At 39.1% G+C, this 27,358-nt stretch overlaps 1 protein-coding gene across 2 annotated transcripts in view; it reads right to left on the minus strand.

Annotated features, from left to right (window-relative positions):
* The window catches only part of AK8 (adenylate kinase 8), a 2,747,949-nt gene that overhangs the window by 1,076,876 nt on the left and 1,643,715 nt on the right, over nucleotides 1-27,358 (minus strand). For both annotated transcript variants that reach the window (XM_044058631.1, XM_044058632.1), the window contains one exon: nucleotides 11,828-11,959. In XM_044058631.1, the coding sequence (XP_043914566.1) occupies nucleotides 11,828-11,959 (132 nt within the window). The remainder of the gene's footprint in view (nucleotides 1-11,827; nucleotides 11,960-27,358) is intronic.

Here is a 27,358-nt window from a genome sequence, read left to right on the forward strand (position 1 = left end):
TTTATGGAAGACTTAATTATGCCAAGGTTAGAGGAAGAAGAGGTTCAGCAACTAAAAGTGAAGATAGGAGGTGATGAGATAAAAACAGTGATGTATAATCAATCGTCAAGAATGCTATCAGATACAAACAGTGATGTATAATCAATCATCAAGAATGCTATCAGATACAAACAGTGGTGTATAATCAATCGTCAAGAATGCTATCAGATACAAACAGTGGTGTATAATCAATCGTCAAGAATGCTATCAGATACAAACAGTGGTGTATAATCAATCGTCAAGAATGCTATCAGATACAAACAGTGGTGTATAATCAATCGTCAAGAATGCTATCAGATACAAACAGTGATGTATAATCAATCGTCAAGAATGCTATCAGATACAAACAGTGATGTATAATCAATCGTCAAGAATGCTATCAGATACAAACAGTGATGTATAATCAATCGTCAAGAATGCTATCAGATACAAACAGTGGTGTATAATCAATCGTCAAGAATGCTATCAGATACAAACAGTGGTGTATAATCAATCGTCAAGAATGCTATCAGATACAAACAGTGGCGTATAAGCAATCTTCAGGAAAGTTATGAGATAAAAACAGTGTGTATAATCAATCTTCAGGAAAGTCTCCAGGAGCACATGGCATTCATATGGAAGTTTGGAAATTAGGAGGGAGGAAAGTGATAAAGATCTTGAAGATTTTAACAGTATTTTAAAAAAGGAGGGGAAGTACCAACATCTTGGAAGAAAGCTGCAGTGGCTGTGTTACTTAAATATGGCAAAGGCCCTTCAGACTCAGCTTCATATAGACCCATTTCAAATTTAAACCACAATTATAAAGTGATTATGTCTGTACTAGCTAAAAGAACGGCAAAGGTGTTGCCAAAATTGATACATATAGACAGAAGTGCAGCTGGCTCAACCAATGCCCCCAGTCCTTCTTCTAGTGAAGAGCAAAAAAAAAAAAAAAAAAAAAGAACAGATACTCCTTATAGCCAGATGGACAGATGCATAACACTACCCTCCCTCATGCCCAGCCATTTGGGTTCTGTTACTGTGTCCTACCCCCTTTCCTCATCCCATGCATTCACACCTGAGTGCTGTAGAGCTCCGTGCGGGGTCTAAACTGTTGCTACAGTTTATACCCTGCCTACACTTCAGGTTTTAGTTAAAAAAAAAAAAAAAAAAAAAAAAAAAAAGAGAGAGAAACTTCTTTTATATTTTAAACTGTACCAAACTGCTTGCTACAATGTAGCATGTAGCTGCTACAGTTTACACCACACATGGAGCACTGCAGCACTCAGGTTTGAATTGAAATGCAATACTGGCATTCAAAAGCCAGTACTGCATTAAAGAAAGATCAGGATCAGCTGATTGTGCCCCCAACACTATGCGCCAAGGGGAGCTGCCCCTCTCACCCCCCCCCCCCAGCTACACTACTGCATATGGATTAATGTGATTTTGTGGAGGGAAGCAAACATTTGACAACATTAATAGAACAACAATGATCCATAGAGATGGAGAATGCAAGAAAACACCACTGTTGTTAGTGAGTCTTGATGAAGAGAAAGCATTTGACACAGTCAGCTGGGATTTTATGAGTAGGGCTTTGGAAGCATTTGCATTCCCTGATACAATTATAATGGTAATTAGAAGAATATATGAAGGACTCGAGGCAAGAATTAAAGTAGGGGGCGTTCATCTCAGATAAGCTGTCTTTAAACAGAGGAACCACGCAGGGATGCCCTCTTTCCCCCTTTGTTATTTGCGTTATATTTAGAGCTACTGGCAAAAAAATAAGAGACTCAGAAAAACAAAGCTATAATTGGTATGGTAATCAAGAAGTTTTTATGAGTATGGATTAAAAAGGCTTCTGTTATGGCAGCTAAGAATATGTGGGAAGAGACCGAACAAAAGATAATAAAAAAATGAGAAACTGAAAGCTTTTATTTATGGATATAGACAGTCAGATACAAGCAGTGAAAAAGTTTTAGTCCCTTTAGTCTTGTGTATAGGTCAGGCCTACGTTTATCAATCCAAGGAGAAGTTGTGGAAAATAATTAATAAAGACTTGAAGGTATTTAGCGGTGAGGGAACGTGGGATAGATTTAAGTGGGATAAGTTGTTTTTCCAAAAGAACAAGGTGGTTTGGTTTACCTGATTTGAGGGGATATTTTAGAGATACACAGTTAAGACTTATATATATAACACAAGCAGAAGGTTATAATTCAAGGTGGAAAGAGATGATGACGAAGCAAGGAGGATGGTCAAGAAATAGGGAGAGTCGAACTTTGGATGGTCAAGAAATAGGGAGAGTCGAACTTTGGATGCAGATCCTTAAGCAGTTAACAGACATACAGAATATATTTACAATTCATTTCTGGGAGAAACAGACAAATGTAGATTGTGTAAAAACAGAACTGGAAATAGTTATACATCTTGTTGATGGTTGTGATATACTAATGGCATAAGGACTGTATACTGAAAGGCATAATAATGTAGCAAGATTGTTACATTGGGGATTGTGCAGACATTATAATATTGAAATAGTTGAAAAACACTGGAAACATAAGCTACACCCAGTGACTACAGTGTCTTATGTACAGATACACACAAAGTACCAAGATTTACAGATAGAAACAAAGATTCTTAGAAATCTTATTGTCATTTAGGAAACACGAGTGCTACCTAAGTGAAATTTATAGTGTCAGCTCTTTTATAGGAGAAAACAAACACAAAAACACAGACATGACAGGTATTAAAGAATAAACAATAGCTATAGTACAAAAGTAAACATTGTGGTAGCAGACACACATGCTTGCACACTATTTATATACATGGGCAACACTGACTACTAGATGATTAACATATGAAAAGAAAAGCACACTATACACAGAGTTAAGATTGGGTGATACTGCACACAAGGAAGTGATTGGAATTGCACTTGAATGAGAATATATTAATTTTAGTATGCAATAAATAAAATTATTGTATGAAAAAAAGAAAAAGAATGACAGCGTAACAATCTATTATAGTTTTGATACATCCAGATTTATATCTGCATTAATGAGTCTTATTTCAGTAGAATAAAAACTGTTCTTGAATCTCAAGGTCTTGCAGCGGATACTCCATAACCTTCTGCCAGATGCAAGTTTAGTGAACCAATCGAATGCTGGATGAGAAGTGTCACTCAGTATTTTGCAGAACCTCTTTTTACATCTCATTTCAAAGAGCTCCTGTAAGGATAGGAAGACTAGTGCCCACGATCTTTTCTGCTTTTATTATTCTTTGCAGCTTCCTCCTTTTGGCCATTGTGCTATTACAGAACCATACAGTGCAGTTGCTGTGATAATGCTCTTGATGGCTCCTCTGTAGAAGGTATTTAGAGCATTCATAGAGAGCTTTGCTTTTCTCAGCCTTCTTAGGAAGTGTAGTTGCTGGTGGGTTTTCTTAATTAGCTGGTCTGTGTTTGTACTCCAAGAAAGATCCTCTGATATATGTAACCCCAGGAGCTTTGTAGTTTGAACTCTCTCCACTTCTTCACCGTTGATCTTGAGGGGCAGGTGCATGGCAGAGCTCTTTCTGAAGTCAATAATAAGTTCCAGTAGTAGTAGCAGCAGCAATGGGTCTTATAAAAATAAATATTCAATCATACTTGGATATGTTACCGATACATGTAACTCCGTATGAATTGCAGAAGGAGTCATTATTGGGCACACTGAGTGTGCTGTGAAGAGTACTTTTGGCTAACATCAAAGACTGATACAATACTAATTTCACAAACTTTAATTATACCTTGACTTAGGAATGGGGTCCATTCCATCATGGCATTAGAAACCCAACAGTCTTGGAGAAATTAAAAAAAGGGAAACTATTATATTCATAAAATAGCAGAAAGTAATCTAAGAACTAAGCCAATATGAGAATGGAGAAAAGAGATTTTGCCAATAGGGATGACAGAACAGGGGTACAGAAAATAGTCAAGAGGGGGCTGGAATTTACTGGAGAAACTGGCAAAAGAACCAAGGTATTGTGAGCAAATAACTCAAGCAGGAAAGGTAATAGAGTGGGATGCATACATCTTAACTGTCCAGATTTTCTTAGATTGCCCAGATTTTTTGCCTTGTTTATTTGGTTTGTTCCTCACACAATTTTTTTTTTGGCAAATCACTAAGGATTGAAGTCACTAAATAATGACATACATTTGAGTTTTAGGCTTCATATCCTTCAGAAAATGCATGCTAACACAAATTCTGTTACTCTAGCAACTTTCTAAGTTTATAACAGTGATATTTAAAATCTGTCCTTACTTTTGAGCCTCTGTTCCCCCAGTATTTTTGGCATTGTTCAGATTTTTTGTGCTAAGAGGTTGAGAGGTATGGTGGGATGAAGCCAAGAAAACATTTGGATTTCAGGCTAGAGACAGCTTTCCTTACCAGGGTTGATCTCAGAGTATAGGCCAAGGGAAAGGGATAGGGGTAATTTAAGTGAAAGACCTGCTTTGGCAGGGTTTTTACTTAAATCTAGAACTGAAGCAGTCGTTAAAAAATGGATAATCAGTAGGGCATATAAAATATTGCATGGAAACTATAAGAATCAATCAAGGGAGGTTACAAAAGATTGGAAAGAGAGACTGGAAAAGCAATTTACAAGGAAACAGTTTGAAGACATACGTATGCAACCAAGCCCAGAAGGCTTAGGATCCTTGCTTGGAAGTGTTTGGATAAGTATTTTTATACCCCAAGCAAACTTCAAAGAATGTTTCCTCAGGTAGTCAGCAAATGTTGGAGATGTGATGGAGAAGAAAAAGGTAACTTGAAACATATGTTTTGAGAGTGCAATGAGTTGGCAGATTTTAAAAATTCCCTACAGAGTACTCTATCAGAAATATTGGGTGAGCAAATGGTTTTAAGTAAGGAAAATTTTTTTCTCCTGGGATACAGGATCTGAATTGTCTAAACATAGTAAGGTCTTATTAAGTTTAATTCTGTTGACTGCTGAAAAAGCAGTTACTAGAAAATGGATTTCAAAGTCTACACCAACTGCATCTGAGGTACTGAATATTATAAGAGAGATACAGAACTGTAAGTGGGATCTTTAAAAAAGGGAAGGAGCAAATTACATAGAAATGAATAGACATTGTGGGAACAATACTTACATAATAATAATAATAATCAGGAAGAGGAGGGTTAAGGTTTAAGGGAAGGCACAAATTCAGCATTTTTTTCTAACGCTGGACTGATGATAGTAGCAAAGAAATGTATGATGCATATTATATTTAAATGGAAACTGTTAAAGTGTTTTTTTCTTTTCTGCTAATGATCTTTGCCTGTGTCTTTTTTAAAAAAATTGCCCAAGAACAAGTTCTCAATGTGCTATCTAAGGCCTTAGAACATCTATGGGACCAGAAAACATACCAGGCTTCCTACTAGAAGCCATCCAATACCAGCCTCAGAACAGCTTTCATGTCAGATGAATGGAGGGGACCAGCAACAGTAATTCCCTTTCAAAAAGGTGGGGCTTCAGTGGACCCAGGAAATTTTATATCTATAAGTCTGACCTGTCTCATCTGTAAGGCTATAGAAAAAAGAAGTTATGTACTTATCATAATATTCCATCTGTGTTGTCTATCCTCATTTATCCTTGGTCTATGCATTCTGTTCTGAATACTGGAACTGACTCGGCCTTTACTACAGCCGAACCAAGCATTCTCAAGCTTAAGCCCTACCCAGAATGCTCCTCTCCCATTTACCTCAGATTGAGTTTGCAGATAGAAAAAGACAAATTATAATCTTAATAACACCTTTATACAGGGGCGGCTCGTGGCATCGGGCCGCCGGACTGCAGCCCCCTCAAATTAAAAAAGAAAACAAAAATAAAAAGAAAACAAAAAAAATAATAATTTTTTAAAATTTTCGCGGACTTCGCGCATGCGCAGTAGTCCCGACTACCGTCGGTCTATGCGCATGCTCAAGGCAGTCCGGCAGGACCCATAGAGGGACGCAAGGAGACGTCTGTGCACTTTTAAAGTGCACAGACACGCTGGAAGGATATAGCGCATCCAGACTGCAACAGCAACAGCCAGGACAGTCTCGGGAGGGAGCTTGGGATCTCTGTCTGCAGTATTAATCCCTGCGTCTCTGCTGAAAATTGTTTTTGTTCTGTCCGCAGTAAAATTGACCGGCATTTGAATTTCAGACTTCAGGTTTCTGAATGTTTAATTCCTTGCAGATTTGATGGTGCAGTGGTAGTATTGTTGCCTCACAGCTATAGGTTTTCTGGTTTGATTCTTGGTTGGGGTGGCTTCTGTGTGGAGTCTGCATCTCCTCCCTGTGTTTGTGTGGATTTGCTCTGGTGCCCTGCCATTTTACAAAGACGTGTCTGCAGTATTAATCCCTGCATCTCTGCTGAAAATTGTTTTTGTTCTGTCCGCAGTAAAATTGACCGGCATTTGAATTTCAGACTTCAGGTTTCTGAATGTTTAATTCCTTGCAGATTTGATGGTGCAGTGGTAGTATTGTTGCCTCACAGCTATAGGTTTTCTGGTTTGATTCTTGGTTGGGGTGGCTTCTGTGTGGAGTCTGCATCTCCTCCCTGTGTTTGTGTGGATTTGCTCTGGTGCCCTGCCATTTTACAAAGACGTGTCTGCAGTATTAATCCCTGCGTCGCTTCTGTGTGGAGTCTGCATCTCCTCCCTGTGTTTGTGTGGATTTGCTCTGGTGCCCTGCCATTTTACAAAGACGTGTCTGCAGTATTAATCCCTGCGTCTCTGCTGAAAATTGTTTTTGTTCTGTCCGCAGTAAAATTGACCGGCATTTGAATTTCAGACTTCAGGTTTCTGAATGTTTAATTCCTTGCAGATTTGATGGTGCAGTGGTAGTATTGTTGCCTCACAGCTATAGGTTTTCTGGTTTAATTCTTGGTTGGGGTGGCTTCTGTGTGGAGTCTGCATCTCCTCCCTGTGTTTGTGTGGATTTGCTCTGGTGCCCTGCCATTTTACAAAGACGTGTCTGCAGTATTAATCCCTGCGTCTCTGCTGAAAATTGTTTTTGTTCTGTCCGCAGTAAAATTGACCGGCATTTGAATTTCAGACTTCAGGTTTCTGAATGTTTAATTCCTTGCAGATTTGATGGTGCAGTGGTAGTATTGTTGCCTCACAGCTATAGGTTTTCTGGTTTGATTCTTGGTTGGGGTGGCTTCTGTGTGGAGTCTGCATCTCCTCCCTGTGTTTGTGTGGATTTGCTCTGGTGCCCTGCCATTTTACAAAGACGTGTCTGCAGTATTAATCCCTGCGTCTCTGCTGAAAATTGTTTTTGTTCTGTCCGCAGTAAAATTGACCGGCATTTGAATTTCAGACTTCAGGTTTCTGAATGTTTAATTCCTTGCAGATTTGATGGTGCAGTGGTAGTATTGTTGCCTCACAGCTATAGGTTTTCTGGTTTGATTCTTGGTTGGGGTGGCTTCTGTATGGAGTCTGCATCTCCTCCCTGTGTTTGTGTGGATTTGCTCTGGTGCCCTGCCATTTTACAAAGACGTGTCTGCAGTATTAATCTCTGCGTCTCTGCTGAAAATTGTTTTTGTTCTGTCCGCAGTAAAATTGACCGTCATTTGAATTTCAAACTTCATGTTCTTCAGAATACATAGTAGCACAACCTTTTTTTCTAGCAATTTTCTAAGTTTATAAGATGAATATTTTAAATTTGTTCCTATTTTTGGGACTGTATTCCCCCATTATTGGCTTCGTCCAGGTTTTTGTGCTAAGGTTGACAGCTATGGCAAGAACTGAATTCACTGAATATGGACTGTAGAATTGTGCATATTTACTGATAAAGGTGCACTGTAGAATTGTGCATATTTACTGATAATGGACTGTAGAATTGTGCATATTTACTAATAATGGTGGACTGTGGAATTGTGCATATTTACTAATAATGGTGGACTGTAGAATTGTGTATATTTACTAATAATGGTGGACTGTGGAAGTCTGAGTAGACTTTTTTATGATAAATGTTCTCAACTGGGCAGTTTTGCCATTATGGGTGCATATGTTTTGTTTCATTGCTTACTGGAAAAATGTTCAAAACAAATTTAAAACACCCTCTAACAAGTGTACTGTATTGTAGGAATATAATTTTTAGTACAATGAGGAAGGTGTATCAAAGAGCACATGTATGTTTCATATGCAAGGGGCCTATGATTCAAAACAGCCCAAAATTAATCTTTATCTGCCACTGGCAAAATGTATTTTCTTTGAATGTGGGTTTCAATGCTGTTTCAATGAATGTGAGTTTCAAGGGCAGAGAAGTTTTAATGCTAAGTTTTCATTGTGAGACTGCATTGCTTTGTTTAACAGATGACTTAATGTTTGTGCTGTAAAATACAAAATAAAACTTTCAAATGAAGTCCAATCATTGAAGTAAAGCAGTATGCACATTAGTGTTTATGGTAAATGGAGTGAAATAGCCAAGTAATGGTTAATTGGAATGGCTGCAGAGGCTCCAGTTCAACCATTATTTTGTCAGGGGGGGGAAGGGCAGCAAACTCAGACAGGCCCAGCTGAACTATACCTCCCAACTGTCCAGATTTTCAAAGAATGAATAGATTTTGCTTCTTATTTTTGGTTTGTTGTTCATAAAATTTGTAGTTTTAATTCCTAAATGATTTGCCAGAAGTCACTAAATAAGTTTCAGACTTCATAACCTTCATAAAATGCATGTTAAAGTAAGAGCCGTTCTATCAACTGTCTCAATTTATACAAGAGCAATTTTAGTACTGTTTATATGTGCCCCAATATATTTGGCCTTGTTCAGATTTACTGCATTAACAAGTTGAGAGGTACATGCAAATAAATTGCTTTATAGAATTAGGCATAGCCAACCTCTCAACTGTCCCCAATTTTTGGCTCAAAATGTTGCTCTTCCCCTAATAATCCCTCCATAAAATAGCAATTTTGGAAGAAAACATGGAGGGTTTACAATTAAGAAATAACTGTAATAATCAAAGTTATAGATTACTTGAAATGCATGTAGATTCTTTTATTTTGTCAGCTGCTCAAGGTAGCAGTACTAATATTAAAGTGTCCCTTCTTTGACAGGTAGCAGCTGTATTGTGTGTCTATTTTATATTTTTGCATCACATTTTGGTCCATTTTTCATAAAATTGTGTTTTTTGGCAAATTAGTGACAAATCACTAAAGACTGAAGTTAGAAAATGACAGACATTTGAGTTTCAGATTTTATACCCTTCAGAAAATTCATACTAATGCAAGACCTATTCTATTATCTTTCTAAGTTTATTAGAGCAATATTTAAAAATTGTCCTTATTGTTGTGCCTTTGTCCCACTTCTGTGTAAGGCTTTGTCCAGATTTCTTGCTCTTGAGGTTGAGAGGTATGACAAATGTGTCAGGGCCATCACAGTCAGCCAGAGAGATTTCAAATTGTGACATGCTTGTTGCACCCAGGGTTGCCAGACGTCCCTATTTGGGCGGGACTGTCCCGAGATCAGCAGCCTGATCCCGAGTCCCGCCCTGCCGGTTTAAATCCCGGCCAGCCTCCGCTTTGTTTGTTTTTGATTGTCCGTATACCTGGTATACGGGCCAATCAAAATTGCTAAACACGGAGTTCTTGTGTTCGCATTAAACCGAGAAGCTCCGTGTTTTGATTGGCCCATATGCCGTATACAGGCCAATCAAAATCGCTAAACACGGAGCTTCTCGTGTTTAATGCGAAACTGCAATGCACTAAACACGAGAAGCTCCGTGTTTAGTGCAGAGTTACTGAGTGAGCTCAGTTCTTTAATGTGGAACTGTGTTCCGCATTAAAGACCTTTTTTTTTTTTTTTTTTTGGTCTTCACTTGTCGTGAGAGACCTTTTTTTTTTTTTTGTCCCTACCTGGGGGTCTGCAAATCTGGCAACCCTGGTTGCACCCCACTCCCCCATGTAGTGACTCTGGCAGATGTGTCCAAGCAAGGCAAGGAGTAGTTGTATCTACCTTGGATGGGGAGGACACACTGCATAAGTACTACAGTGGCTTTTCATCTGTCCTTGATTTTGCAGAATGGTCTGGTTTCTGTCATATTTTTGGACTGTTGATTTATGCTTATTACTCAGATTTATGCTTATTACTCAAAATGCCTGTTGCTCTGTGTTTAAGTAGCAATGCTTTAATGACCATAAGGTAAGCTTGTCTGACATTGTAAGATGCAAGTAAGCTTTAATAAGCATACTGTTAAAGAATTGCCAACATTGAAAGCCTTTCTGTTGTTGCCATGCAGAGAATACTTGACTAGATAATGTATAAGGATTCCATTATTTTAAAAAGCTCATTACACTTGTTGGAGACTTCCAGTCATCTCTACAGACTTTACCCGTAAACTAAACAGAATGCCAATCATGTGTGGTCCATAACCTGTACAGTAATCCTTTAAGCAATGTATCTTGAGCTTGTTTCTTGTTTGCTTTTCATTTTTTACTTTTATCATGTTTTCCCCATGAAACAAGTTGTCAGGCAGCAGGTCTTTTTTGGATAAGAAACATTTTTACAAGTGGGGGCATCACATAGATTTCTACTTTCAGCATGTTGCTTGGTACTTTAATAAAGCTGAATATATTATAATTAGAACTGCAGTGCAAGGAGAAGTGGTTTGAGTTGAGTGCTTCTGGTTTTCTTATACTTGATTTTGACTGGCATTCCAGTAATGTATTTAAAAAGTAATTTATTTTTTCATGCCTCACAACCTTTGTTTCCATCTAGATATTAAGTAAGCTGTCATGCAGCCAATGCATTGAAATATTTTTATTCTTCTACACTTATTTTTGTCTTGATTGGACTTTCATAATGATAGTTTGCCACCCAGGGCAGCGTATTTAATTAAAGTTAGTTTTTTGTGGTTTTGTGCATAGCTCCTCCCCTTTATGGTTGACCACACCCCCCCTTTGACCCCACCCATTCAGCGTCTCCTGCAGCCCCCCTGTGATTTGAAGTCACCAGCCGCCACTGCCTTTATATAGGACACATCTGGAGTCACATATGAAAAAATGCATAACTAGGACCATACTCATTCTACCAAGAGACCTGAATGGAAGGGGGATGGAGGAAAGCAATTGGGCCCTCTTTCAGGAGAGCTGGTATGGCTTCCCAGGGAAGGAGTCCCTGGAACCCTGATTTTGCAGCCTACCTCTGCCAGAAGGGAAGAGTGCCAGATCAGAGAAAAGCAGTTATGGCTCTGAAAATGACAGCATTTAGACACAATACCAAGGAATGCTACATACTTTATCAGGAGAAGCATATCAAGGTCTTCTTTTCCCCTAATGAAAAAATGTGGAGCACAATGTTCATAGCCCTAGCTCCTGCTCTTATCTCCTAAACTATTAAAAAGAAAACATACAGGTTTGCGCCATGAATGCAATACTGGAAATATTATTACTGTATGTGTAGCCATGCCATTTTTATAACACATCATGTTTATTAAATATATTTTTAAAAAAAGAAGAGGGGCAATAGCATATTAAACAATAAAAACACAAAGTTTTGATGAAGCTGTAACAGAGGATCTACACTAAAATACAATGCATGCTTATCATGGATTGCATACCAATAAAGTTGATTTAAGGTCACTCTAACTTTACAATTACTCTGGTTTAATAAAAAGAAATTAACTCTCAGCCATTGCTTTATCTTGTTTTGGACAAAGCTGAAAGAAAATAAGCTAAGGAAATGGAAGCGTTTGAAAGGTGCAGAAAAGCCGAGTAATATGAGATAAATAATCAATGAAAACAAATAAGAGAGGAAGAGTGGAAACTGCATATTAAGTGAAGTCTTACTGTTAACAATGCTGTACTTCTGAGCAATTAATGCTGCCTGCAGGCTTCTTCCACTGCCTGGGGGTCCATACAACAGAATCCGTGGTGTGAAGGGGGCTGCAGATCGATGCTGTTGTTGTACATAGGTCAGCACTGTGAAGGAAACAAGATACAAACATTCACATTCCATTATATTTACGGAAGATGTATCAGCCAGTAGAAACATATTAAAGGACAACTGTAACCCACATATTACGAGAGATTCAGTGAACTGCAGGTCTTTTATCCCTATGAATACAGTGTTACAAAGCTATCCTCAACTCTGGCATTACATCTAAAAATGCAAAGTGCTAAAAAAACAATTACAGCATGTTTTACATTAGACTAACTTTACAAATAATGTCTCCACATTAATTTTTGTGTTTTGTAAACAAATGACTCTAACACAATTACAATTCGTTTGAAAAAAGTGCTGAAACTGATGAAAGTGATTTTAGTAATGCAAAGTGTCTCCATGTTCCATAACATTAAATACTGGACAAGTCTGCAGAAACATGATCTGAAAATTGTAGCTGTTGCATCCTGAATTACAAAAGCATGGTTGATGCGAGCACATGCAGGAGACAGCAGATTCATCTATAGCACTAGGCTACATAGGGTTAATCTCTGTAGACGTGTATCATATGTTCAATGTGCATTAAACTTTTGTTGATGAAAAATGCTAGCACTTTATATCCATATGTAATAACACATTAAAGAAAAAAGTTTTCTTTAATGCAAAAATTAAAACAATATTACGATACTACAATAATAACAACCTCCACCATAATAATTTATTTTAGTTATTTATTTGTTGACCTGGAAATTCCGACTAGGACAGAGCCTATTTTCAGTGGAGGCCCGGGGAGCAAAACTCCAGATGCATGCCTTTGTTAACTAAGTAGGCCCACTGTTCCTTTTCAGGGGAAACCTGTGATTAATATGTAGTAAAAAAAAAAAAATTGTTCAAAATCACACAAGGAAGCAAATAAGGGGTAAACCCTGTACCAAGAACTACAGCTTGCAACCTTAGCCTATTTACCACCTACCAGACTTCAAATTCTCCAGAAAATACATGCCAATGCAAAACATTTTATTCTAGCAATTTCTAAGTTTATAACAGCAATAATAATTGAACTTTTTTCATGTTAGTGTCTTTTTCTAACCTTTGCTTGGAAATTGCATGTTAAAAAAGGAAACAGAATAAAAGCAAACAAAATATAACAGCCTGAACTTTATGGCTTCATAATGTGGCTGTTTAGATTCACTGTAATATTACAGTGAAGTAATGGTACACTAAGTTTATTAAGTCAGTGAGAGTGTTGGTCTGAAGACCTTTTTAAGTCATGACCCAGGCCAGTTGGTTTACACAATGGATGCAAAGATGAACACAGTAAGTACACAATGACTCAGATTTCTGTGTAAAGAAAGGCAGCTGCATAACATTCTGTGAGACAAAGTGGTTACACAAGGGTCCTTATAAACAGATATAACTTCTTAATAGTGGACATTGCTGCACACTGGCTTGGCAAGGGTTCATATCTCTCAACCTCTTAATGCAAGAAATCTGGAAAAATCAAAAATAATGGGGAGACCAAGGCCCAAAATAGGGACAAATGTTAATTACCGATCTTATAAACTCAGAAAGCTGGTAACATAGCAGGTTTTGCACTGACAAGCATTTTCTGAAGGATATAAAGTCTGTAACTCAAATGAGTGTTATTACTGCCATTATTTAACGACTTTAGCCCTCAATCATTTGCCCAAAAATCACAAATGTTATGAGCAACATACCAAAAATATGAGGCAAAACCCTGGGCAGTTGAGAGATGTGCACCGGTAGTATAAACATTGTTAATATTCCAGTATTCAGAATATTATAAACAGATACAACTTAATAGTGGACATTGCTGCACACTTGCTTACCAGAGGTAGTACAAAAGTACAGTCGTGTATGTTAAACTTACCATAGCAGTAGATGTTTGAATGATTACTGATACAACAGCCTTAGCTATATGGGTTATATTCCACCAAGGATACAACAGCCAGCCAAGCTCCCTAAGCTTCAGGGCACCATCTACATGCTGAACTGTCATGCAGCTCGGGCTGACCGGGCTAAAAGACAGGTTCATAGTTATTTACTAGGCTAATGACCACCATGGCCTTTATAAGCCAAGCTCTGCAATCCAAAGCAATTGTGTCCCTATGTATCATGCACATTTATTGGGAGGGGGTATGCTATTTAGAAAGTTTCTACAGATTATGTGGGGAGGCTGTGTTAACTTGGGTATTACTGTCTGCCCCTGTTTGGGTGCAAAGCCCTTCATCCTGCCAGCAGACAAAGGAAGACTGTGCCCTGAAAGTAAAACGCTTGGAACAACAAAAAATAAATGTCCATACCCGGGCAAAAAACAAAGGGGTGGTGGGAGGAAGTGGTTACTGCAGCAATGATCATTCAAACATCTGCTGTTTACTTACACATCTGTACTATGTTCATCATTATTGATCCCTGCTGCAGTAGCCTTAGCTATATGGGTAGATTACCTTAGCTAACTACGTATGGGAGGCAGAAGGAGAAGTCCACAAGCCTTTGGAGAATGGTCCTAACAAAACTTGATCTAAACCCTGAGAAGGAATCAAGCTTATAATGCTTTGTAAAAGCATCTCCAGAGGACAAAGTAGCAGCATCTAGAATATTTCTAGAATCCAAACATTTCCAAAAAGTGGGCCTTGACCCGGCCTGTAATAGTTTTGCCATATTGAGTAAAACAAAAGGTAATAGCCTTAGACAACCATTTGGAAATAGTCTGTTTTGACACAGGTTGTCCCTTCTTCTTACCTTCACAAGAAATGAACAATTGTTCCAAAGATCTGAAAAATGTATTTCTGTCAAGACAGTACCCGAGTTGTCTGTAGACGTCCAAGATATGCAGTATCCTTTCTCCCTCATTTTTAGGTTCAAGAAAGAAAATGGGGAGATGGATAGTTTAGCTTGAAATAAACATGAATGCCACTTTAGGCATAAAAAAAGGATTAGTTCTTAAAGAAACCCTGTACCTATGGAAAATGAGATAGGGTTGACTCACTAATAATTTGCAAATGAGATACCCTTCTTGCAGAGGTCAGAGCAATCAGTAAAACTGTTTTCCATGTTAAGAACTCCAAGTCAGCCAGTTTACCTGGTTCAAATGGAGTAATTAAAATCCCAAAGAGAGGCTACTGGTTTTCTTGGAAACTTCTTATGCAAACCCCCTTTCAAGAACATTTTAACGTGAGGCTGCATTGAAAGAGGAGGATCCATGAGCAAACATGCTGAAATGGCTGATGAATGAACCTAGTTAGTGGAATAAGATAGGCCACAGGATAGTAACTCGTACAAATATTGTAGAACCAAAGAACAACCAGCCCTAAATAGTGCTGGTTATGTTGTTGCCATAAACTAGAACAATTTTCCATTTACTAATATATGATTTTCTAGTAGTAGGCTTTCTTGCTTCTGTTAAGTACCTACTGCACATCCTCAGTAAACAAGTGCCTAAAAAGAATTAAGACCTTATTATCCAGGCAATCAAATGAAGTTGACTGATGTTGGGGTGTATCAAACACCACTGTTCTTGAGTGAGTAGATCCAGTCTGTGAGGAAGCTTGTGGTAATTCCCCTAGCCATTTCCAAAAGAAGGAAGAACCATGGTTTCGTGGGCCAGAAAGGAGTCACCAAAATGATCTTGGGAGATTCCTTCTGAATTTTCAGAAGTACCCTGAATATTAGTTGAAAAGCATGCATGAACATTATTCTCCAAGGAAAAGAAAAGGCATCTGTCTTCCAGGCCTTCTTGTATGGAGTCCTGGAACAGAATTTTGTCAGTTGATTTTTCAGAGACGCAAAGACGTCTTCTTGAGAAACTCCCCACAGATGGAGCAAATCTGGAAAGATTCCCTATTCTAGTTTTCATTTGTGAGGGTCTGCCCTGGTTCTGTTCAGCCTGTCTGCCACACAATTATGTCTGATAGAATGTAGGATGCCTGTAGAGTGAAACTGTGCTGTGAAGCTATATCCCAAGCTTACATAGCTAATGTGCAAAGGGAAAATTACCTGGTCCCCCCTTGCTTGCTGATGTACCACATGACTCGGGTACTGTCTGTAACCACTTGAGGAGGTCTTTGGGAACAAAGATGATTCAGAGAGTTGAGTGCCTTGATCAGGGCAAGCATCTCCTTAATATTTATGTGCTTGCATCTGTCCTTGGTATACCTCAGTCCCTGCACGTTTATCCCTCCTAAAACTTCTCAAGCAAAGTCCGAAGTGTCTGTGGTCACTGACTGCTTTACAGCTGGGAGGAAGAAGGGGAGACCTGGAATTAAGGTTATCTGCTGTTTCCACTGGAAAATTCCTCTTCTGACATACCCCAGAGAAACCCTAAAGATAAGTATCTTTCAAGTCTAGTATTGCCAGGAAACTTGAAACAAGAAGAGGAGGTAACAGGTTGTGAAGTGGCATAATTCTGAATTTGGGCACTATCGAAAACAAGTTTAGGAAAGAAATATTCAGAACAGGTCCCCAAGCATTTTCTTTCTTTTTTTGGCACACTAGGGACACCCTTGAATAAAAACCCTTCTCTGCCTGGGAAGGAAAAAAAAATAATTCTATCACTCCTTGGAAGAGCACTTGATGAACAACAGGTAGAAACAAAAAAGTCTGACCTAGAGGATGAGGAATTACTTTCTAGAAAGGATGAATTTCCTCCCACTGACATCTGTAACCTTGATGAATAATTTTCACAACCCATTTTTCTGCAACAATCTGTTGTCAAAGAAGAAAATGGAGATTCAGACTTTCTGCAAGAAAAAAGGGGCCCGGGGTGGGAGGGGATCACAAGGTCTCTTAAAGAGTCAGACTTGTTGGACTGTTCCTAGTTTTGGGAGGTTTAGACTTATTTTTGGAACACCCTTGCCATTTCTTCTTAAACACCTGTTTACCTATATTTTGTTGAGATTGTTTATTCCGTTTTTTTTTGCCAAAACAGAATGAGGAGACAGACAATCTTATGGACATTTTCAAAAAGAGATTCCCTGGATCAGCTTGGCCCTTTCACTGCAGGTTCTGATCACATATGCAGAAGACGGGCCAAACACTATACGTCTATCCAACAGAGAATTTAAAATCTCATGTTTGCACCATCTGGGAGGTTCTGAGAAATGAAGGCAAGCAAATCTCCATAAAAAAGTACCAGTGGCCAGAGCCCTGGAAGAAGCATCAACAGAGTCATACACACACTGCAAACAATGAGCAGTGACCTGCGCAATAGAAAAAAATATTTAAAGCAGATTTTTCCTTATAAAAAACTACAGCTAAATCATTCCTCATACCTTCACAATGTGTCAGAACAAACACACAAGCCTAACAATTCAAAATTCTGAAAATCAAAGTTGCAGAAGTATACACTTTTTCTCCATACCCATCAATAATTTTCCCATCCTTATCAGATAGAGTAGGATTGAGATTAACTAAGTGCTTACCAGCAGAGGGATCAACTAAAGCTATAATTGTTGGATCAGGTCTGGGAAAAGTGTACAAAAATTTAAAAGGCTGACGACTTTATACATATCTACCTTTTTATGGGCAGTTGCCTGATTATCAGGAGAACTGCAGGCAGTAAGACACATCCTCTGAAGCAGACAGAACAACAGGAATGGGTGAAGGTTCTGGAAAACCCTTCTGTAACAACTCAAAGTATTTTCTGAGGGACTGATAAACCTTAGTGTTCTCCCACTGAAAACACTGGCACATTCTAGTAGCAGTCTCAGAGACAGAGAAATCCCCACAGGGAGAATCAGAAACTGAGCTCTCCTCTGTTTCTGAATCAGAAATCTGAGTAAAAAAACCCTGCATCCATCCCTCCATCTTCCTGTTCAGATTCAGAATCTTTAATCTCTTCAGGAAAAAGGAATCCCTCTTTTTTCACCAGAAACTACTTTACTAGAAAGATCAATAGCCCAAATTAAACACTGAGCCAGACCCAATAAATTATTCCTATGCAAAGAAAATTAAGGAGGAGTAGACACAGGCCAGGTTTTCTGTTTCTTTTTGACAGAAACAATATGAGTCCAACCATGGTACTAATTTCAGCATCAGCTTCTCCAGGGATTGACAAAGAATTTTGATACAATAGAGAAACCTTCCCTGTTTCCTCTTGCAGGACAGACAACAGAGACTCTCCCTTGCCCACTGAAGTCTCAGAGGACATGTTTAACCCCTGGCTATGTAGAGGGATCCAGGGTAAAAGATGATTGGTCTGAGGTACAATGAATGGCCACAACAGAATCACTCACCTGTGGCTGTTTGCTAATTTTTTTCTTTTTGTGGCTGTAATAAGGCTTGACCATGGGACTGGTAGCTTGTTCCATCAAGCCGAAAATAGTGCCTCTTTCCTGGGTAAGACAATCAGCAATTGCTGGTAAACACTATTAGGCCACAAAATGTACTTTTTGACAGAAGTAAAATAAATACAATTTCTCCATAGAAAAAAATGCCACTTTACACCACTTTTAAGGTGACAGAAAACAAGTGCTGCATTTAAAAATAAGTTACAGTCTCAAGATAGTCGGTTAAAACGCAACACTCCTAGCTTTAAAATAACTTTCCCAAAGAGGGAAGTAATAAATTAAGGACATTTAAGTTTTTTTTCACCCAAAAGTAACTTATCTGCCCAGCAAGGGAAACCACAAGCTGACCATTGATCCTCCAGAGTCTCAGAGGAGTATATTCTTCAGTGACAGTAAAGCTTTGAAGGACTTCTTGCTAAAACTTGTCTTTTACTCGGGTCAGCTCAAACTGCCTAACAGTTTGGGCACAGAGAAGGAGCTCTGAAGCTATGGAAGATGGCTGTCTGTTATATCCTTGGCAGGATACAACTCTTATAGATAAGGTTACTACAGCCATGGTCAATACGATAAACATTGTTGTTAACATTCAGGACACAGAAAAGTGTGAGTAATAACATGTTAGTGTTACACTTTTGGTTCTACTAAGCATAATATAAAAAGGGAATCTGGAAAAAATGTTAGCTTTTTAAAATGATGATGCGTACCTACTGATATGCAACTACAATAAACAATTAAAGGTTGCTTATAGATTACAATAATTTCTGCTGTTTTAGAGTCCTTCAGAGATTGATGCTGGTATCTATCAATTCAGTAGATACAATTTATGCCTGAATTAACTCTTGGTTAAATGAACGTAAGAATCCTTTAAAACTGATACTTTGACTGCTGCTGGACTAGCATGCTGTGGCATAATTAATAACAAAGAATCAATGAACCTATGAATGACCGAAGTAAACACATCACACTGTGACATCCAGAAAAAAGTGTGGTTTTAGAAAGTTTTTGTGCCAGTGTTTTGATGGCAAGGGACATAAATCACCTGGAAATCCTTCCTGAAATATTTTTCTCTGTTTGAATACAATCTAAGCTTCCTATGGACATTCATATGAATGGAGCAAATATGTCCCTTTATTCTCATAGTTTGGAAAGAAAACGTGAAGTTCAAAAGAATGGTTTATATTACATTGTGTGGTAACCTTATACATAAAGGAGGGATTAGCTCTCATATAAACCCTGTCCCTGTGCAGTATCAGGCTTGGTGGTTTAATGCCTGCAATGCTGACACCCTTTGTGATGACGTTTTAGCCAATAAGAATAAGGTTTTCCATGTAACAAATTTAATTATGTTGAAAAGACTGATTCAGAAAAAGACAATGAAAGTTTTTCCAGTACATAATAAAGACCTCAGGAGGGGAACAAAAAAAATTGATGTGAGGGTGAAGAAGAAATGCTCCTTTGAGGAATATCTTGCCTACCTGGGTTCCAGCGTGTAGCCTGCAAGACAATTCCCTGCGAGCTACATCGCCGAACCCAAATGGCTGCAGTGGCACTTTGCCGTAGTGCAATACGGCTGAAAAGCCTAGCCGCTGCAGCTGTAATCTATGTACGGGCAGAGACAGCCGTACTGGATGTGTAACACATTCCTTATTTACATTCAAGGAACGCATTTATTTACTTATTTATTTATTTTTTTGTCAGAGTGTAACACATTCCTTATTTACATTCAAGGAATGCATTTATTTACTTATTTATTTATTTTGTTGTCAGAGTGTTACACATCCGGTACAGCTGTCTCTGCCCGTACATAGATTACAGCTGCAGCGGCTAGGCTTTTCAGCCGTATTGCACTATGGCAAAATGCCGCTGCAGCCATTTGGGTTCGGCGATGTAGCTCGCAGGGAATTGTCTTGCGGGCTACACGCCGGAACCCTGCCTACCTTCATGTAGGTTAAAGAATAGGAATTTGATCCTCAATTAAAAGGGTCTATATTATATCATCGAACGCTTAAAAAAGCGAACGCTGATTGATCGACCTAATTTAAGCGAAAGCTTACAATCTCGAACTGTCAGATCAGCGATTTTTTTCCCAGGGAAAAAAAATCGCTGATCCAAAACACATACACACAACACAAACACACCAAGCAAACAGAAATCCACACACATACATCTAAAATCTGATACCTAACCCTACACTAAACTATGCACACACCACTAACTACCCACTTACCTTAACCCAAACCCTAACCCTAAGGTCTGCCACTATCGCACACTCACCTCACCCGCTCCCTAACCCTAACTCACTTAAATCTGCCCTAACCCTCATGTCCACTCAATCGCACACACACCTAACCCAAGCCCTAACCCTAACTCACCTAAATCACCCTAACACTCACATCCACACAATCGCACACTTACCTGAATCCAACCAGTAACTTTCCACCATAACACTGAAAATACCGAAGCAACAGAAATGGACAACCGAATTCTTTCCCTAGGAAAAAATTAGTGTTTCCTGCTGCTTCGATATTTTCCAGTTTCGCGAAAATAAGTTTGATCAATTAGTGTTCGCTTTTTTAAGCGTTCGAGGATATAATATAGACCCAAGTAAATTTGGATGTGTTAGCTAGATGTACTTTAATAGAAGAAAAGCTGAATTTGGAGTCAAAAATATTAACAAAGTACTCCAGAACAGAAGGCACTGGAACAGTGAAAGGGTCAAGGTTTACAGTCACAACAGAATGGGAAGACGCCAAGAACTTGTTTGGACTGCAGGTTAGAGATTGCCTTCCCTATCAAGGATTGACAGAGTATAGGCAAAAAGAAAGAAATAGGGAGGGTCCTAAAAGAAAGACCAGCACTGGTACAGGTTTTAGTAGAATCTAGAATAGAAGTTGCCATTAAGAAAGGAATAATTAGTAGAGCATATAAAATATTGCATGTTAACTACAAGAATCAATCAGAGGAGGTTAGAAGGTATTGGGAAGGAGATTGGACAAGCAATTCACAAAGAAACAATGTGGGGATAAATATGTATGCCTCCCAAATATGCAACAAACTCTAGAAGATTGCGGATCTTTGCTTGGAAGTGTTTACATAGGTATTTTTATACCCCAAGTACACTCCAAAGAATTTTCCCTCAGGTAGACATCAAATGTTGGAGGCGTGATGAGGAAGAACTAGGTAACTGGGAACACATTTTCTGGGAGTGTAATGAGTTGGCAGACTTTATAGATTCCCTGCAGATTGCTCGGTCAGAGATACTGGGTGAGCAAATTGGTGCAACTAAGGAAATGATTTTTGAGCTATGATACAGAATCGGAATTGCCTAGACATAGTAAGGTCTTGCTGAGACTAATTATGATGGTTGCCAAAAAGCAATTACCAGAAAATAGAAATCAAAGTCTAAACCAGCTTTACTACAAGTAGTAAAGATAGTAATAACAGAGATAAAACAACTGGAATTGGGATCTTTAGAAAAGGGTAGGAGCAAATTACAAAGGAAAAAATGGGAATTGTGGGATCAATATGTTCAGAGGAAGAACAAAGTTTCAAAGAAGGCAGGATTTGAATGGGCTCTGTAAAGTCTGACTGACTATAAGTGATGTATAATGTTTACAGCTATAGTTGTGTCAGCATTGTTTGTAATGTATAATGTTTGTAAATGAAATTGTCTTGGTACTTATTTTCATTTATATAAATGTAAGCTCACCTATGTCATACTTGATGATTTAATATGGATTTTTCTTGTTTAAAAAAAATGTTTATGGCCACAGCCCAAGCTGAGAATTGAGCCCAACTTGGTGCCTTGTCTTTGACCAGATGTTAGGATCTGTAGTACCTTTAATATGTACTAGAAAGGGAGAAAACAATTGCTTAACTAGAGGAAATATATGTCTGGGTGAGAATGTCCAGATGGATGGGAGAGTACATTACTGGCTGGCCTTAGCAGGAAAACCCTGTCCAACAGGTGAGGCCTAAAATGGGATACCATTTTAGTTAAGGTCAACAGGGGCCTATTAGTATAAGTTTGGCCTTGCATATCTTCACTTTTTTGATAACCTTCAGAGTAAGGGAAGATGGGGCAAAAGTATAAAGTTGTCCCAGGGGGCCACTTCTGGACCACAATATTTCCGAGGAATCCTCCCAAGAGAAAAATAAGAGAAAATTATCTGCTGTACTTGGCATTAGTGAGCATAGCAAATAGGTTGCAGCGGGGTCCTCCCCTGACAAGACAACATACTATTTGAGCTTTGTTGGACTGACAGACCACATGTGACGCATCAGAAAGCATTGACTGGACTTGTCTACAAGGAGGTTGTCTGACCAGGATATAAGCAACTACAAGAAAGTAACTGGAGGCACCAGACAATTGTCATAGTCTCATGGCCTCCCAACATGGGGGATTGGAATTAGTTCATCCTTGCTTGTTCAGGTACCAAAATACCACCATATTGTTAGAATAGACAGCAATAACACCAATGTCAGTGTATCTTGGAAGGCTTATAGGTGAAGGAGGACCACACTCATCTCTAAAACACTGATGTGCAATATGACTTTGACAAATAAGCAAGTGTCTGGATCCATATGCTCAGTAAAATGCCCCCCCCCCCCATGTCATGGTCATCTGTGGGTATGCGGTTTGAAAAGGGCATCACACAGACAGGTTGAATAGTTCCATCCAACAAAGGAAATGTTTATTGCATTTCTTGGAATTCCAAAGAAGAATATTTGGATAGTCTGACAAGTGAATCCACTGAAATTTGAGGACTCACTGCAGGACCCTCATGAAAAATGCATTGGGTACCGTAAGAGTTGTAGAAGCTATTAGGCCCAGTGCATGAAGACAAAAGACATTCTGGAGCCAAACTGTTGTTCAATATGCTTAGGATGGATTCCTTAATCAGACGCAGGCATCTTGTCTGGTGGTAGAAAGTCTCTGAATGAAAGGGCATTTGGAGAGCTTCCTATGGAAGCTAATGACAGAACTGTGTTGAAATGGCATCATTTGTGATTTTCAGGGTTAACTGTGATATCAAAGAACCGAATCAGCTCAGACAACAAATCCCTGGAGGCAGCTAGACTCAGTAATAGTAGGGTTGCAAGGAATCTGTTGACCAGGTATGGAATGATCCTGGAGCCGTGGCATTAGAGTGCTGCTGCAAGTAAGAATATAGACTTGGTGAAAGCCTGAGGGACTGCAGTGAGACCAAAAGGTTATGTTCTGAAATAATAATGACTGGCTTCAAGTCAGAAGCAAAGGATCCTCTTGGACTCCTTGGTCTTTCTGATGTGTGGACTGGTATTCTGGAAATCCAGAGAGCACATCCAGTCTGTTTCAGAAAGACCCAGGAGAATGGACTGGCCCACTCCCATCTAAAAGGGTGTTTTGGCATGGCAATATGAAGATTTAGGCTGCTCAAATACAGAATGGTCCTGAGGTCCTGATTCCTCCTAAGCACTACAAAGAGCCATCAGTTAATGATGTGCACTGTCTGGGCTGGTGGGACCTCCTGGATGGCACTTTTTGACAAGTCTTAAAATAGATAACCTTGTTGCAGCTTTCTGATGAGATGGCTAGAATAGAGGACTGTGGACTTGAGTAAGGGAGGAAGGGGGTAAGAAATATCCTCTGGCTTTCACATCTCTCACCCATCCACCATATGTGAAGGCCTCCAACTCAGGTAAATGGAAAGTCGAATGGCCCCTAACTGCCTGCAGATTACAGCAGTTAGGTAAACCATTAGGATTACATGATCCCCAAGTTCCATGATGAGAACCTCCAAGTCCTATGGGACTTAAGCCATTCTGAAAAGTGACACACCCTTTACATTGCTTCAAAGAACCTCTGAAGTTGTATTTCTGTAAGTACTGGTATCAAAGCTTGTACAGACTGTGGTCCATTCTTTTTTTTTTTTAAATCCCCCCACAGGACTTAAACCTGACGGCTCATCTACTTGCACCCAAATGGCCCATGTAATCCAAGTAGTGGGAGCAGAAAACCTCTAGATGAGGGAAGAATCCTATGACCCATTTGTTCCTGCCTGGGAATCCCCAGTCAGCTCATCTTCTCCATGGCAACAGTCAGGTGGTAAGGAGAAGGCCAGCTTGCTGACTCTGTGGGATGTCTTACACTCTCCTCCACCAAAGCACCCCCTCCCCTGCAGTGATTCTTCCAAGGTGCATGATAGCTGTCCAATGAGGAGAAAAAATTAATTATGTACTCACCATAACTTTCCATGTGTGTTGTCCATTTTCATTCTTTCTCAACAGATGGGTTCAGATCTGATCCCTAGGCTCTGACTCAGCCATTGTTAAAGTTTGTGGCCACTAAGAACTCTTGAGCTCTTCCCTTATCCACAATGCACCAATCTTAATTACCTCAGATCTTGTTTGCTGACTTTAGTAGAAAGGAAAAATTGTAATCTTGAGAAGACAGGTGAGAAGGCGGCTATATCTGGAGATTAAAAAAATTACAGGGCAGAAAAGACCCGTAACCACTCATTCTTCCAGAAACATTCCAGGACAGGGGTTGGTGGGAGAGGAGTTCAGGAAGAATGAAAACAGACAACACAGATGGAACATTAAGGTGAGTACATAACTTCTTTATCTGATGTCAATTTTCATTCTATCCTCAAAAGATGGGACAGAGTCCCTAGCTACCTAAAATCCAGGGTGAACTCTAAGGAAGGATATTCCTGAGGACCATTTAGCCGAATGATGCTCTATTTTTGGAGACCAGATCTAGCTTGTAAATGAGTAACAAAGGTATGGGGAGTAGTCCAAGTTGCTGCTGCGCATATATCATCCATGAACATTTTGGACTGAAAAGTAGCCATGGATCTAATAGAATGGGCCCGTAATGGTTTTGGTAAAGTAATGCCCAATTTATTATAAACAAATGAAATACAATCAGTAAGCCATCAAGATAAGGTAACTTTGGCAACTGTTTTTTTTCAATTTGATTTCTGCAAATGAAACAAACAATTGGTCAGTTTTTCCGATGTCTTTTGTTCTATGTAGATAGAAACGTAACTACCTGTGGACAGTCAATAAATGTAATGTGTATTCACCTTTGTTAGTAAATTTAGGAAAGAATACTGGTAAATTAATGGACTGGTTTATATTAGATTTTGACACCACCTTAGGAAGGAAGGATGCATTAGTATGTAATGTAACGCTAGTCTTGTGAAAAATCAAGTATGGTGGTTCAGAGAACAAAGCTGGAATCTCAAATTCGTCTGGCAGAGGTGATAGCTATCAGAAAAATTGTCTTCCAGGAAAGATATTTAAGGTCACATGTAGCTACTGGTTTGAAGGGGGATTGAGTAACAGCCTGCAGTACCAGAGTCCAATCCCATGGAGGAGTAGGATCTTTGAAAGGAGGTCTCAGAAGAAGAGTACCTTTTAAGAAGGCTTTACACAGTTTATTAGATGTGACAGAAGAACCATCAAAACCAAAAAGAACATGAAAATACTAAATATCTATTTACAATAAAAACCAGAGTTTCAGTCACAGGAGATAGTAAAAATAACACAGAAGTAAATACTCACATGGATACAGAAAAACAATACTTAACTAATCTCACTATATTTTCCTGACTAATGTAATGAATTACTGTTCCCTAGATCACTTACTAAGGCAAGGCAAGACAAGATGAAGTAGGTGAGTGGCCCTTCTTTGTCAAGTTTCACAAACAGACTGCTCTGAGACTTCTGTCTCATCTAGTTTTAAGACATTTCATTGCTGGATTACAGAATGACATCACATACATCTGTCCACCTGACTTCTGGCTCCAACACTACCCCCTTTACTAGAAAATGAACCAATAATACATACACACACACACACAGCTTTGCTAAGATGTGTTACAACATCAGGAAGCTATAAAATCATTTCAAAAATGTCCACCCTTCCAGGTCAGCAATTAGTTCACCTCTAAGGACAATACAGTAGGATTCCTAGTCCTGGTTTGCACATACATTTTGTCAATGGCTGCAACCAGAACTGTAAGATACAATCTTTATGGCCTAAAGCAGGTAATTTAATTTCAGATTATTTTTCAAAGTTAGCTAGACTGAGATTAACCTCTTCTCTTCCAGCATCTACTGTTACAATATATTCATTTCAACAGTTACAATACAATCTGACATACAGGTGTATTTGTTTTCTGTCCAGCAGAACCCACTGTGGTTATTTTTTTAACACAAGCAGCTTTACAAAATCATTTTCAACACAAGCATCTGTACAAATCAGTTTGATATACAAATGACATATAATTCTTTATAAAACTCCAGCTATGTTGGCATATGTTACGCATCCACCGCTCTACTCCTGGCATAGCTGGCAATACTTCACATCATCACAGGGTGGATAAGTGTACAGTAGACTGGGGGACCAATTGTGAAGTAGAGCATCCCTTGGTAATTCCCCCTGTGGGGGAAATAGGGCAAAGTAGCTGTTGCATTTGTTGTTTAGGGGAGAAGCAAAAAGATTGCAACTAGTATGGCCCCATTGATGGAAAATCAGTTCCACAACATTCCTGTTGAAGGACCACTCATGAGGTAGAAGAATGCACCTGCTCAGTTTGTCTGCCATCACCCTTGATTTCCCTGGAATGTGTGTTGTTATAAGAAAGCAGTTGAATGAGATCACCCACTGCCACACTTCAAGAGCTTCTCAACAAAAGGGGTAAGGATCTGGTCCCTCCTTCTTTGTTGATGTCCCAAACTACTGACAAGTTGTCCATTTGAATAATCGTCCCTGGAGGGAAAGTATTCTGGAAGGCTTACAATGCTAAAAGCACTGCTCTCATCTCTAGGACATGGATATGCAAGTTGTCCTCTTCGGGGGATCAAGGGCCTAGGACTGTTTTCTCCAGAAAATGCCCCCCAACTGGGAAGCGTCTGTGGTCACTATGACCTTGAGCTGAGGGGGAATAAACAAATGGCCTGTAGAACATGATCTGACTGAATCCACCATCTGAGATCTCTCTTGCATAGTGATTTGAATCTGATAAGACATGGACTGGTAAAGCATTGACCATTGTGTGGCTAGCATCCATTGAAGAATTCACATGTAAAATCTGGCTAAAGGTACTAATGATATTACTTCTGCCATTGAGCCTAGAG

Source organism: Protopterus annectens, chromosome 16.part0, assembly GCF_019279795.1.
Source record: "Protopterus annectens isolate FY-2018-M chromosome 16.part0, PAN1.0, whole genome shotgun sequence".
Classification (NCBI taxonomy): Eukaryota; Metazoa; Chordata; order Ceratodontiformes; family Protopteridae; genus Protopterus; species Protopterus annectens.